At 46.3% G+C, this 12,616-nt stretch overlaps 1 protein-coding gene across 1 annotated transcript in view; it reads right to left on the bottom strand.

The window, feature by feature from the left end:
- MORC4 (MORC family CW-type zinc finger 4) overlaps positions 1–5,777 on the bottom strand; it is a 51,024-nt gene extending 45,247 nt beyond the window's left edge. The window contains exons 1-4 of the mRNA XM_047082153.1: positions 5,622–5,777; positions 5,242–5,523; positions 4,160–4,301; positions 37–169 (exon numbers count right to left, since the gene is read on the bottom strand). Of these exons, the coding sequence (XP_046938109.1) occupies positions 37–169; positions 4,160–4,301; positions 5,242–5,523; positions 5,622–5,777 (713 nt within the window). The remainder of the gene's footprint in view (positions 1–36; positions 170–4,159; positions 4,302–5,241; positions 5,524–5,621) is intronic.
- Between the last annotated feature and the right edge of the window lie 6,839 nt (positions 5,778–12,616).

The following is a 12,616-nucleotide window of genomic DNA, read 5'->3' on the forward strand; positions in this document are numbered from 1 at the left end:
CTCAAGACAAGAGAAAAAGAATGAAGACATGTTTACCTGAGCATTCGGTGTAGTTTATGAGGTGTCATCCCACATCCATCATCAGTAAAGGTCAAACAAGATTTGTTCTTGACCTCCTCGACATCTATAAAGACCGTCCTGGCACATACATCTGGATCTACAGCATTATCTGCAAAAGGTAGAAATCTGTGATATTAGATCCCTTTTTCTAGTACTTCGTCAAAATCTCTACGTCAGTGCCCCAAGACAAAGAAACTATCCTTTATTCCCCTCATGTGGATGTTCCCAAAGGTGGGCAGGGAGCTTTAATGGTAGTGTGCTTACTAAGTTACAGCGAACGAGAGACATGGCTGCAGATGGGGTTATGAAGCTGATTTCTAGATTTCATATAATGATTGAGCTACAATCTGCCTTTCTCCTTTAACATTTCTGGGTCTGTGGGAAAAACAACTCCTATATACAAAGCATTTTGCTCCATTTCATCTTACTACTTCTTTCTTATCTTTTAGCCACTTTACTGCTCATGAACACGTATAGTAAAGGGTGGCTATGGAGAACAGCTGAGTGTGCAATGTATACAAATAGATGCACACTCTACATAGTACAGTGCATTTGTGAATGTTTTATTTTCTACTTTTTGACATCACGTCCTCTGTTAAAGAATACAGATATTAACACCATCCCTGTTTACCACCTAAGGAGCACTAAAAGAGAAGTTCAAATTGAAACATTTAATTGCTGGGCTAGATTCCAGTGAGGGTAACAAGCCTGCTTACAGAAGAGTGATTCTGCTTAAGCACTCTGTAATAGTCTTAAAGGTGAAGCTGACCAACCCTCATCAAATAGAGAACACAGAAGTTAAGCAGAAAAAAAATTATATGGAAAGTTTTGCGATTCCTCCCCAGTTAGGTCTTCATAATGGGCTAATCATTTAAGACTCAGGAGACAGCAGATATAGCAATATTCTAACATATGTACCATGTCTAAAACCGCAGGGGGTATCAATGTCTAGAGACCACTTCTTTCTATTTTTAAATTTTGTAAAGTTTATTTATTTACTTAGACAGAGAGCACCCACGCACAGGGGGAGAGGAAGAGAGGGAGGAAGAGAGGGAGGGAGAGAGGGAGAGAGGGAGGGAGGGAGAGGGAGGGAAAGGGAAGGAGAGGGAGGGAGAGGGAGAGAGAGGGAGAGAGAGGGAGAGAGAGGGAGAGAGAGGGAGAGAGAGGGAGAGAGAGGGAGAGAGAGGGAGGGAGGGAGAGAGAGAGAGAGAGAGAGAGAGAGAGAGAGAGAGAGAATTCCAAGCAGGATCCACGCTGCCAGCGCAGAGCCTGATACGGGGCTTGAACTCATGAACCCTGAGATGATGACCTGAGCCAAAATCAAGCGTCAGACACTTAAATGACTGAGCCACCCAGGCGCCCCTAGAAACCACTTCTTTCTGCCACAGGCACCAGTTCACATAACTGGTGGTCACTGACACATGTACTGTAGAACTACTCTCATTAGGGCTCACTGGCCCGAGAGGGAGGGCAGTGTGTACAATCTGTTGGATGGGCTCCCTAAGCACTCCTGTCCCTACTAGCTCTTTAATCAAGACAGAGACTAACCCTTCCAGCCCCCTTCCCTCTCCCTGGCATCCTTACTGATACCACATGGCTAGGCTGAGAGAGCCAGGTGGGGTCCTGGCTGTATACCTGTCCCACTACCACCGTTCAAATCATGGCATTTCTCCACTGGGAACATATCTTATAAGCAAGAGAAATATTACTCATATTCAAAATATCAATTTTTATAATATAATTAACAGTTTAAGCTACACTTAGATGTGTGTCATGGCCATCAAATAAAACAAGATGCAGATTAATTTCAAGGGTCATAATGGTGTTGCCTGTGCCATTGATAAAAGTCATTAACTGTAACCAGCATAAGTCTTAACAGCTGTAAGCCATCACCATTAGCCCCAGAAGGGAGTTATGAGGTCTGATAGTCAATCTTTAAGGACTAGGTAGGGCCAAAGCCTTGTGTCATGTGGTAAATCAAGTGGGCCAACTTTTGGCAGAATTGGAAGTTTGATGTGCAATAGAGGCTTTATCATAAATACAGTCTTTTACTTTGTGTAAGAGGCAACAGTTTTTTCTTTAAATGACAAAAGGATTCAGCATTGTGAAGCTGCCCACATTGTTTCAAGAAACTACTTGGCAAGCAGGCCCTGAATTGTTCTGGGACTTATCAGTCACTCTTGCTGGCAGGAAGCCAGGATCACTGAGATGGATACCTTTACCTTGTCAACCAACTGGGCATCATTTCTATTTTGCAAACTTTGAACACAGGAGGAAGTTTTCCTAACACTTTATGAACATTCACAGTTCAAACACGTCACACGTATCAATTCCAAGTTTATATAACAGCACATTCAATGAATCAACACGGGCTTCTCACAAAATCACTTTGACTTCTTTGCTGTTTCCTGCGCATTTTGCCCAAACTTTATTAGATGCTTTTTTTTTTTTTACAGGGACATACCAAAGAGTTTTAACACAAGCACTTCGGGGATTACAAGGTAGCTGCCAGGAGCAGCTAGATATCTTATCTCCTTGGCTAGAGGCTTCTGGAGTCCGGGGAGGAAGGGGCACACACGAGGCCAGGGTCAGCTCCAGCAGCAGGGAACAAGACAACAGCAGGCAGCAGTTAGCACAGCTTACCCTTATTTTCAGTTTGAAGTGGCCTTTCCCTTGGTCTCAACAAATGACATTATAATAGTGAGCCTCAGCAAATGACCTTATAAGAATATGGCACCAATCTGGTGGCTGGTTTCAATCCAACCTCTTGCTGTCTCACCTTCCAAAAATTTATCAACACGTTGCACAGGATATCCCAGCCCACCCGGCCAACGCACAGGCAGGACAGTGAGAGAACCCCTGCTCCCCTCCCCCTGCCCACCACTCAGGCAAGAGAGGCAGTACCAGACCCTGGGATGTCTTAACTCCCAACATGGCCCAGACAAGCTTGCATGCTACCAGATCCCAAGGAGTCTTGTCTCTCCTAACCTGGCCCCATGCTACCCTGAGTGGGAGGGAAACCCTATCTCTACCTCTCCTTGCCCCCACTGAGGCAAGAGCATGAGAAACCAGATCCCAGGGAAATCTATCTTATCCTTTAACCTGGTCCACCCAACCCCTGGTCTTCTAAAAGAAAGCATTCTATCTAAATGAAGCCTGTATCTCATCAGAGCCTGGGAGGCAATGGGAAACTGTCCCATGATAATCTCTCTGGGACAGATAAGATGGAAAGTGGGAGGGGACTTTAGGGCTGCACTTCACAAGCCTCCCATCCTCTCCTGTTCCAGGAGGACAACCTATGTGGATTCTTGCAAAGTCGCCAGGGCCAAGCTGCTGCCCTACAGACATCCTGCATGTATCTTAAAGCATTCTTGTCTAAAATTAAGGTCATTACCTACCAACACAAGCCTATTCTTCCTCTGTTCCATATACACTAAAACCCTGGATTGCAAGTAACTTGTTCTGCAAGTGTTCACAAGACAAGCAAACATTTCTAATCAATTTTAACTTGATAAATGAGCGATGTCTTACAATACGAGTAGTTTGTGCAGCCAATCGTCACATGATCACAACCGAACCAATGGTTCTTGAAATTCACCTTGATATACGAGTGCTTTGGATTATAAGCATGTTCTGGGAATGAATTATGGTCGCAAACCAAGGTTTTACTGTGTGTGTGTGTGTGTGTGTGTATGTGTGTGTGTATACACACACACATACACATACACATATATAGCGCCAGCATCCAAAGGACCTCAAATGTGAAATTCAAAAATCCTGGTTTGTCTCTCACTCTCTTACCCCATGCATCTCTAAGCTCTCCCCCATCTTCCTATTTATGGTCCCACTGTCAGTTTCTTAGTTTACAGAGTGTATTCCCTCTCATCTGGATTATCACGTTAACCTCCTAACTAGTCTCTCAAGGCCATGACTCTCTTCTCCAATCCATCTTTCACCCGGCTGTAAGATTAACTTTCCTGCAGCACAGCTCTGCTCATGACTTTCCCCTGCTCAGAAAACTTCAGACTAAAAGGCCCAATACCTGGGCCTCCCAGTCACATCCTGGTCCTAGTCTGCCTTTTCTAACCTTATTATTTACTTGGTACTTGGAGCAAAAAGACCTGGGCTTGAGTCCTGGATCTGCCACTTACTAGATCTACAACCTTGGAAAAGTCCATTAAATTCTGAGCTTCTGTATCTTTATCTGCAGGATGAGGATAATAAGGATGGTAATGACAGTACTAATATTAATTATAATAAGGCCGTTGACTTCAGAGGGTAAAGTTACAAATGTATTTGTGAAGGCTCTTTATCAGCTCTCTAACGACAGTTTTGACTACTTGTAAACTCCCTGCTCTAATTAAACTCAACTACTCAATATTCTTCATGCTTTTGTTCACACAGTTGTTCCTTTTGCCTGGAATGCCCTTCCCTCCCCACATCCATATGCACATGTCCCGATCCTTCAAATCTCAGCTCAAATGTCACCACCTCTACAAAGCCTTTCCTAACCCTCCTCTTCCTGGTGAGCTGGAAGTCATCCCTCCTTCCTCTGAACTCCCACAGCATTTGAGGTGTGGATCTTTGCTGATGCACCCCTTTCTGTTTTGCTGTTATACAAAGCATAAACCTCCTGGACATGTTTTATCTCCCTCTACTAGAAAAGGGAGTCTGTGCTGTGCTCATTTTTGTACCTACCACAGTGGCCTTGCCCACAGTGTGTGCTCAATAAATATTCACCGGATGAATGATTCACTAGAAAATTAATACATAAGTGGAGAAGAAAACCCTATTGAAGGAACACCTAAAATGAAAGCTTTGGGCTACCAGTTAACATTTTGCTCTCCTCTTTTTCCTATTAGTAATATTACCACAAAGAGTTGTGATTTGGTGTTTAAAATCTGGGTTTTAAAATCTGGGTTAAAGCAATTGCTTTAAGTAGGGGCTGGGGTTCATCTAGCAAGCTTTGAAACCACTTTCAAGATTTTGTACCGTGCTACCTTGTCCCATAAACGTCTCTCCCTTCTTTCAATTTCTGAAATATTTACAATGTGCTCTGTGTGCTGCATTTGGTCCGGGAATGCCTTTCTTCTTTGCTTTCCACACAGTATTTAGCACACTACTGCAAAAGCTGATGTACTTGGCTTCAAGGGATCAACTGAAAACGCTTTAAAAGCAAACATCGGTGGAGCGAGAGGTTAAGTGCTCAGTATTCATTCCAGCGGTGTGAGGGCGCTCGTGGACCACGGACCCAGCCCTCCGCAGTCGCAGGGAGCCAAATGCACTCGTGTCATCTCTTAAGGGATGTCCCATCATTCCCAGATTCCCTGGTCCCAAAAGTTGAAGAACTCCGTCTTCCAGACCTTTCCTCAGGACCCTACCGGGTCCTCCGCAATGCCCCTCTGCTAACTTGGCGCCCTCCGTCGGTCGCCAGTGCCTGCGGAGCCCAGCTGCCTCAGGGCCCTGTATTTTTATGCATCACGTTTTGATTATTAACTAAGCTATCCTAAAGTGCCCGGAACATCACGAACCAGAAAGAAAACGCACAAGGGAGTCCTAACTCTTCCGGGCACACCTTGTTTCCTGAGCTTTATTCGCTGGACCTCGCCCCCCACCCCCACGCCTGGCGAGAGAGCCGTCCCCCTCCGCCTGCGGGGTCGGGGCCGGTCCCGACGCCCCCACCCCAGCCCCGGCCCGCCCCGCGCGGCTCCGCACATTCCTCTCGCGACCACGGCACCACGTTGGCACCGCTGCCTCGGGCTATCGCGGCCAGGCCCGCCCTCGCCACTCACCTAGCAGCTCCGCGATGGCACTGAAGGGTCGCGTGTGGCTGCTGGAGTTGCTCTGTAGGTAGCGGGGGCTCATCTGGGGGCGAGAGAAGGTCCCGTCCCGCGTGAGGCCTCGGCCCGCCGGGCCCTCCCCGCGCGCCCCCCGCAGCCCCTCGGGCCCCCGACCTACCGTGCTCAGGCGGATCCCAAAGGCCTGCGGGCTGCCGCCCGGCCGGGCCAGCGCGCTGCCCGGCGCGCCAGGGCCCGCGGGGGCCCCTCGGTACAGGAGCATTTTTTTGGCCGCCACGATACTCGCTTGCTGCCGCCGGACTCCTCGCCCGGCAGTCCCGGACTGGCCCTCACTCACTCCCCCTCGCAGCTGGCGGCGGCCGTCTGGGGCTGGCCCTCCCTCGCTCCCACCCGCAGCTGGCGGGGGCGGGGCGCGCTCCAGCCACCTGTCCCGGGCGGGAGGGGTGAGGCCGGCGGAGCAGAGCGGCGGCCCCGCCCTGTCAGCACCTCTCCTGACCGACCGACTGCCCGCCGGGGCGGCCTCAGGGCCGTACAGAAATATGGCGACCTCCTGACAGCCGCTCCTTGATCCCCGCCCCTAATTAATTCTTGGCGTTTGCCATAGGCCAGGCCGCCGAGCGGGAAAGCGCGGGGAGGGGGGCGCGGGGAGGGGGGCGCGGGGGGGGGGTGCGCGGGGAGGGGCGGGAATGAGGCAAGGGAAGAGAGAGGATGTAGGGATTTCTGGAACAGAGTCACAGTTAGGCTGCATGACTAACGGACAGGATAAGACAAGTCTTTCAAGTTCTAAAGACTGCAGTTTTGCTATCTGGGAAGATAGCAGGCTCGCCTGATGGGAAAGCATTCTGACTCCTCTGGCTCCAGTGCCTCCAGAAGCACCCAGAAATTTCTGGAACGCAATTGGCAAATCATCTTCAAAGCTTTTCAAGTGTGTGTGTGTGGGGGGGGGCGGCTGTTTATAAAAGAAAAAAAAAATGGGATGCAGTTAAATGCTCCAAAATACGGTATTGGTTAATTTATGGAGTGCCCATGAAATGGAATACTATGCAGATCTTAAAGGCCATGTTTGTAGGTGAATATTTATAGATGTGCAAAATATTCATGAAGGAATTAAAGAAACAAGAAGTTACAACATATTGTGTAATGTGATATCTTTTTATTGGAAAAACAAGGATGTATATGCATATATATTCATACATACATAATACATATGCATGCATATACACACACAGTGAATAACACTTGAAATGATGTATTCCACGATATCTCCAGGTCTGAAACTCTAAATTTGTTTCTTATTTTTCTTATTTGTATTTTCTAATTTTTGTGCTACTACACATACACTATTTGATTATAGAAAAAAATTTTAATATTTATTTTTGAGAGACAGAGCATGAACGGGAGAGGGCGTGTGACACAGAATCCAAAGCAGGCTCCAGGCTCTGAGCTGTCAGCACAGAGCCCTATGTAGATCTCAAACCCACAAACTGTGAGATCATGACCTGAGCTGAAGTTGGATGCTTAACTGCCTGAGCCACCCAGGAACCCCAAGATATTTTTAATTAAAAAAAACTATAACATTCCCTGGTATGGATGAACTATAATTTATTTGACCATTCCTCTATGAAAACTGGTTGTTTTCAATTTTTTTTTGACTACACAAAAAATGCTGCCTCAGACATCCTCATGTATGGATCATTAATTTCTGGTACTGTAATTTCTACAGGATATTGCTGTCTAATAGCATGTGCGTGGTTGACTTTAATAAATACTGTTAGGTAGAGGCAATTTGCCCTCCCAGCAAGTCAGCTATTTTGCTGTGCTCATAGCACTACATATCAGATCCTGCTCTTTTAACTCCTTCCAATCTTTTGAATAAAAAATAGTATCTCTTTATTGTTTTAATTTGCATTTCCCCAACTACAGGTGATGCTGAATCTCTTCTCAAATATTTATTGTACATTTGAATCTCCTTTTATATAAATGCCTGTTTCTATCCATTGAGCATCATTTTCCTCCCACTGGGTTCTTTGCATTCATCCTTTTTTTTTTTTGGTATCTTAAAAATTGTGTTTCAAATACACAAAAGTACAGAGAATGATATAACAAATCCCCATATACTTATTATCCAGATTCAAAAATTATCAACACTTTGCCATACCTGCTTTATATATTCTTTTTTTTCATTTCTGTAATCATTTTAGAGCAAATTTGATATCATTTTACCCTATATACTTCAGTGTCCTCTAAAAATATGGACACTTTTCTAAGAAAACAAACTGCGATGCCACTTTCACACTAAACAAAATTCATTAACAATTATCTAATGTCCTCTAGTGCCAGTCCATATCCTGATTTCCTCAATTATCTCAAAAATATGCCTTTTTCTAGATCCAAACAAGATGTACACATTGCACACGGGATTTGTCTCAAACCTACCTTAAACAGTCTCCCCTCTTCTACTTCACGCTATTGACTTGCTGAAGAAACAAAGTCACTTTTACTGTTGAATGCCGTACATTCTTCTCAGGTGTCTGTTTGCTCCCTCATGTTGTCACTTAGCTTGATCCTCTTGTTAGAAGAAGTGGAACTTAGCTATAAATCATGAGTTGGTTCTAAAGGCTTGGTTCTAAAGCCTTCATTAGATTCCAGGACAAAGATTTTTCTGAAAAAAGGAATGCTTGTAGATGGTCCTGTATACTTCCTGTTACATCACATCAGGAGGTACATACTATCCAAGACTTAGTGGTATTCAGTTTGATCAGTAGGCTCAGGTGGAGGCAGCCTGAATGCTCCACCATAAAGTTCCCCATCAGCCTTTTCCTTTATGGTTTCATCCATCAATGTTCATCATCTAAAACAAAATTGTATTGGGGCTGCAAAACAATGATTGTCTAATCCCAGAATTTCTTGTATTAACTGGATCCTTCTGTATAGAGCTTACCTTCATCAACCATGGCTCTTTGGTTACTCTGAAATACAATTCGTATAGGAAGGACAGGATAAGTGCTCAATTCTTTACTTTTAATTGATAATTTTTAGGGTCAAGAGATGGTGCCTGTGGCAGCTACTGTGATATGCCAGCCCATCTTCCATTTATTTTTTGTTTTAATTTTTTTAATGTCTATTTATTTTTGAGAGGCAGAGAGACAGAGCATGAGTGGGGGAGGGGCAGAGAGAGAGGGAGACACAGAATCTGAAGCAGGCTTCAGGCTCTGAGCTATCAGCACAGAGCCGGATGTGGGGCTCCAGCTCACAAGTTGTGAGATCATGACCTGAGCTGAAGTTGGACGCTCAACCGACTGAGATACCCAGGTGCCCCGCCCATTTCAATAAAGGACTTTTGGGCCCAGCTGCTCAGAGCACTGTAGGCAAGCTGCCTTCAGCTCTTACCCCCTTCAGGGATTGCCCCAGGTACAGAGAATGGCTTCCCTTAGGATCACAAAGTTTTCTGAGGCAGCCTACAGTGTCTCACCAAAGAAGAGGTATAAAGGCTTGACCATCTCAGCCCAACTCGGGACAATTCTGAAGGATCATTCTAACTCCAGATCTCTCTGTGGGGTCGGCTGAGGCTGTTGTTGGGCCTGTAGTGCAGGTCTATCTCCCCTCTGCCATTGCCAGCTTCCTTCCATTGACACTAATCCAAAAGACACCTCTTAGTAAGCATTCTGCATGCTATGTTCTATCTTGGAGTTTGCTTCCTGGGGAACTCAAGTGATGATCCTTGAAACTAAGACTTATCCAAGAAATTGGCACTTAGATGGGATTGGGGAGCTAGGTCATTCACTGCCCAGTTGGAAATTAGGACAACATTACAGGTAGCCCCCTGCCACAAGGTGGCAGTCCTATTATTGTTAAGATCTTCACTAGGTGGTGAACCGGAATGGTATACTGGTAGAAGGTAACATAGGATCTGGTATGAAATATCAAGTGTTTGAGAAATATGGGGAAATAGTAGCCCTAAGACCAATAGAACTCAGTAGTTACTGAGAGCCAAAGAAGATTAAACTTCCAATGGATACAGGTTTGCTATGCCCAAATCAGAATGCTTCCTGGGAAAGAATAGGGCACTGACACATGGTTTGTGGATATCTAGATTGATGCCACCAAAACCTTGAATCTCCAGATTTCCCTACAGAATTGGGCCAACTTCCCTACTGGTAATCTCCTCACCTCCCACTTGGAGATGTTGCAGAATCTCTCCACAAAACGATGTGTACACTCCCTTTCCCTCCTGGCCGCTAGGCCTATAACAAAGAGTTAAGGCACAGCATGAACATGCTAAACCTGATAAGGGAGGAAAGTGTCTATGCCCCCAGGAAGCTGTAAAGTCTAGCCAGCATGGATTGGCAGGAGCTGGAAGAGTTTGCATGGAATTGGATTCTGAGGGTGCTTGATCAAGGGAGCTAGACTCTAACGTTGGATAAAAGTGAGTTTATCAATCTGGGAACACTCTCCTGGAATATAGGATTTAACACCCTGGCATTGGCCACAAGAAATGGTGCAAACTCACTACTGGGATGGCTCCTAGAATACAGAAAAAGTGATGATCCATGCTATGTGAGCTTGAAATGCCAGCATTGCTGTGGCAATAGTGGAAGAAGGAATGAAAAGATTCAGAACTGAGCATACTGGAGTGGATATACTAAACAAGACTGGAAAACTAAACAGAAAGGCACAGGATACACCATTTACTGAAGAAAAGGAATGAGCTGGTGAGAGGGGCACTAGCACCACTAAGAAATTCAGTGGTGGATGATAGTCTCAGTGGCTCAGTCGGTTAAGCTTTGGACTCTTGCTTTCAGCTCAGGCCATCATTTCATGGTAGTGAGATTGAGCCCTGTGTCCAGCTCTATGCTGGGCATGGAGCCTGCTTAATATTCTTTCTCTCTCTGCCCCTTTGCCCCTCCCCTGATCTCTCTCTCTCTTTCTCAAAAAAAAAAAAAAAAAGAAAAGAAAAAGAAAAAAATTCAGTGGTGGCTCTCTTCCGCAGGTTAGGCCTGACAATAGAGTGGTAGCAGTTACTACAGACCTAGGATCACTATAGCAGTGGGGATTGTAAAGCTCCGAAACAATAGAAAGCCTATGGCTGAGGGTAACTATCAGAAGTCAGGTGGGTACAATTAAAAAAAATGAGTAGCAAGGTTGGAGGAGGAGCCAGAGAGCCTGAAGTGCAGTTATGAAAATAGAATATAGCATCTCTGGGGGAAGAATACATGCAGAGACAATAAATGTCCATTCTAATCAGAACCCTTATATCTGGAAGGAGCATTCCTAATTTTCCTTGCAGAGTGATCCACTGCCATGTCTTCCTTGCAGCAACATATGGTATTTTAAAAGCCCTGTTTGGCCCTCACTTTTATTTGACTCAAGATTTGGAACTTCCAACAATGTCCATTTACTGCTTTCTTCTAAGGTATGTGGTCTATGTCTCTCGTTTGCTTTGGGCACTGGGGATGCTGCACTAAGTATTGGTGTGCTTACTACTTGGGGGATTTGGTGTTTAAACAAAAGCTTTACTCCTCCCAAGGTTTTGGCCCCCTGATTGGCATCTGGGGTCAGAGACTGCCTCTCAGCCCCTCTCCCGCTCCCCAAGATACAGGGACGATCCTGAGGGGCCAAGGGAGCTGCTGGAAGTTTAGGGTTTGGCCTCCTCCGGGCCTTGCTGCCATTGCACAGCAATAAACAAAAGCAGCAAATGAATCCATACAAATCCCATCACCGTGGCTCCACGGAGCAGTAAAAAGGCCATAACACAAGGTTCCACATACTTCACCACCAAACAGGCCTGCAGCAGCAGCTGGTATCTTGCAAGGGAAGATTCCAGTGACCAGATCCTGTCAGTGGGCAGAGTATGGGTGGCAGTTGTGAAACCCTGGGTCTTGCTTCAAAACAAAGATCAGGGAAGTGCTTGAGCGGGGTGTGGTGGGGCCCTCTGAAAATCCCCAGCCTGCCTGTCTCCGTCTTGGGGCAGAGCTTTAGACGCCAAGGCCAGCCTCACCCTGATCCAGGGCCTTGGGTCTAAAGCCCTGAGCCATCTTTTTGATCTGAGCCATCTTTTTGATCTTTTTTATTTGTGCCTAGTCCAGGCCGGGTTCTCCCAGCCGTTGTTCCAGGCAAAGGAAGGAGCCCTGGGAGAACAGAGAGGCACCTTGCATTTGCTCCTGGCTGATTCGCCTGGAACAAGTAGCTCCATTTGTGTGACACACACATGTACTTGTTACCACGCATGGCGCTCCTGGGGAAGGAGGCGTTTCTCCTAGCATCTTTTGACTCAGTCTCTAAGGTCACTTGTCCCAACTTCCCGGATGGATGTGCAGAGAGGGAGCCTAAGAGGAATCAGTATGGGAGGTCAGCAAGATGGAGTGAAGGGTCGAGAGTCAGAAGGCACGGGCTCCTGTCCTGACTCTACTGAATTGGCCTGTGACCTTGGGGAAGTGTCACCTAGGGAAACAGTGTGACACAGAGCTTTGCGGGCAGGAGGTTTCTTGGGGAGCATTCTCAGGATCAACACCTACAGGGAATGAAGAAAACAGGACTGACAGAGGAGGAGGCGGAACTGCAATGTGGCCACACCAAAGGCCTCAGCTGATCCCACAGGGAGCTCTGGAGCCAGCGTGGCTCCTCAGACATGTCCTAAACTGTGGTAAACGGGTTGGCGCTTCATGCTCCTGCACTGACCAGTGACCTGGGATGGGTATGTGACTTTGGGCATGGCGGGTCTTCTCAGACAAGGGCCACTGCTGGCGAGGCCTTCAGCT

The sequence above is a fragment of the Lynx rufus genome, unplaced genomic scaffold, assembly GCF_022079265.1.
Source record: "Lynx rufus isolate CCGP_SWC_20201006 ecotype Redwood Valley unplaced genomic scaffold, mLynRuf1.p SCAF_19, whole genome shotgun sequence".
Lineage (NCBI taxonomy): Eukaryota > Metazoa > Chordata > Mammalia > Carnivora > Felidae > Lynx > Lynx rufus.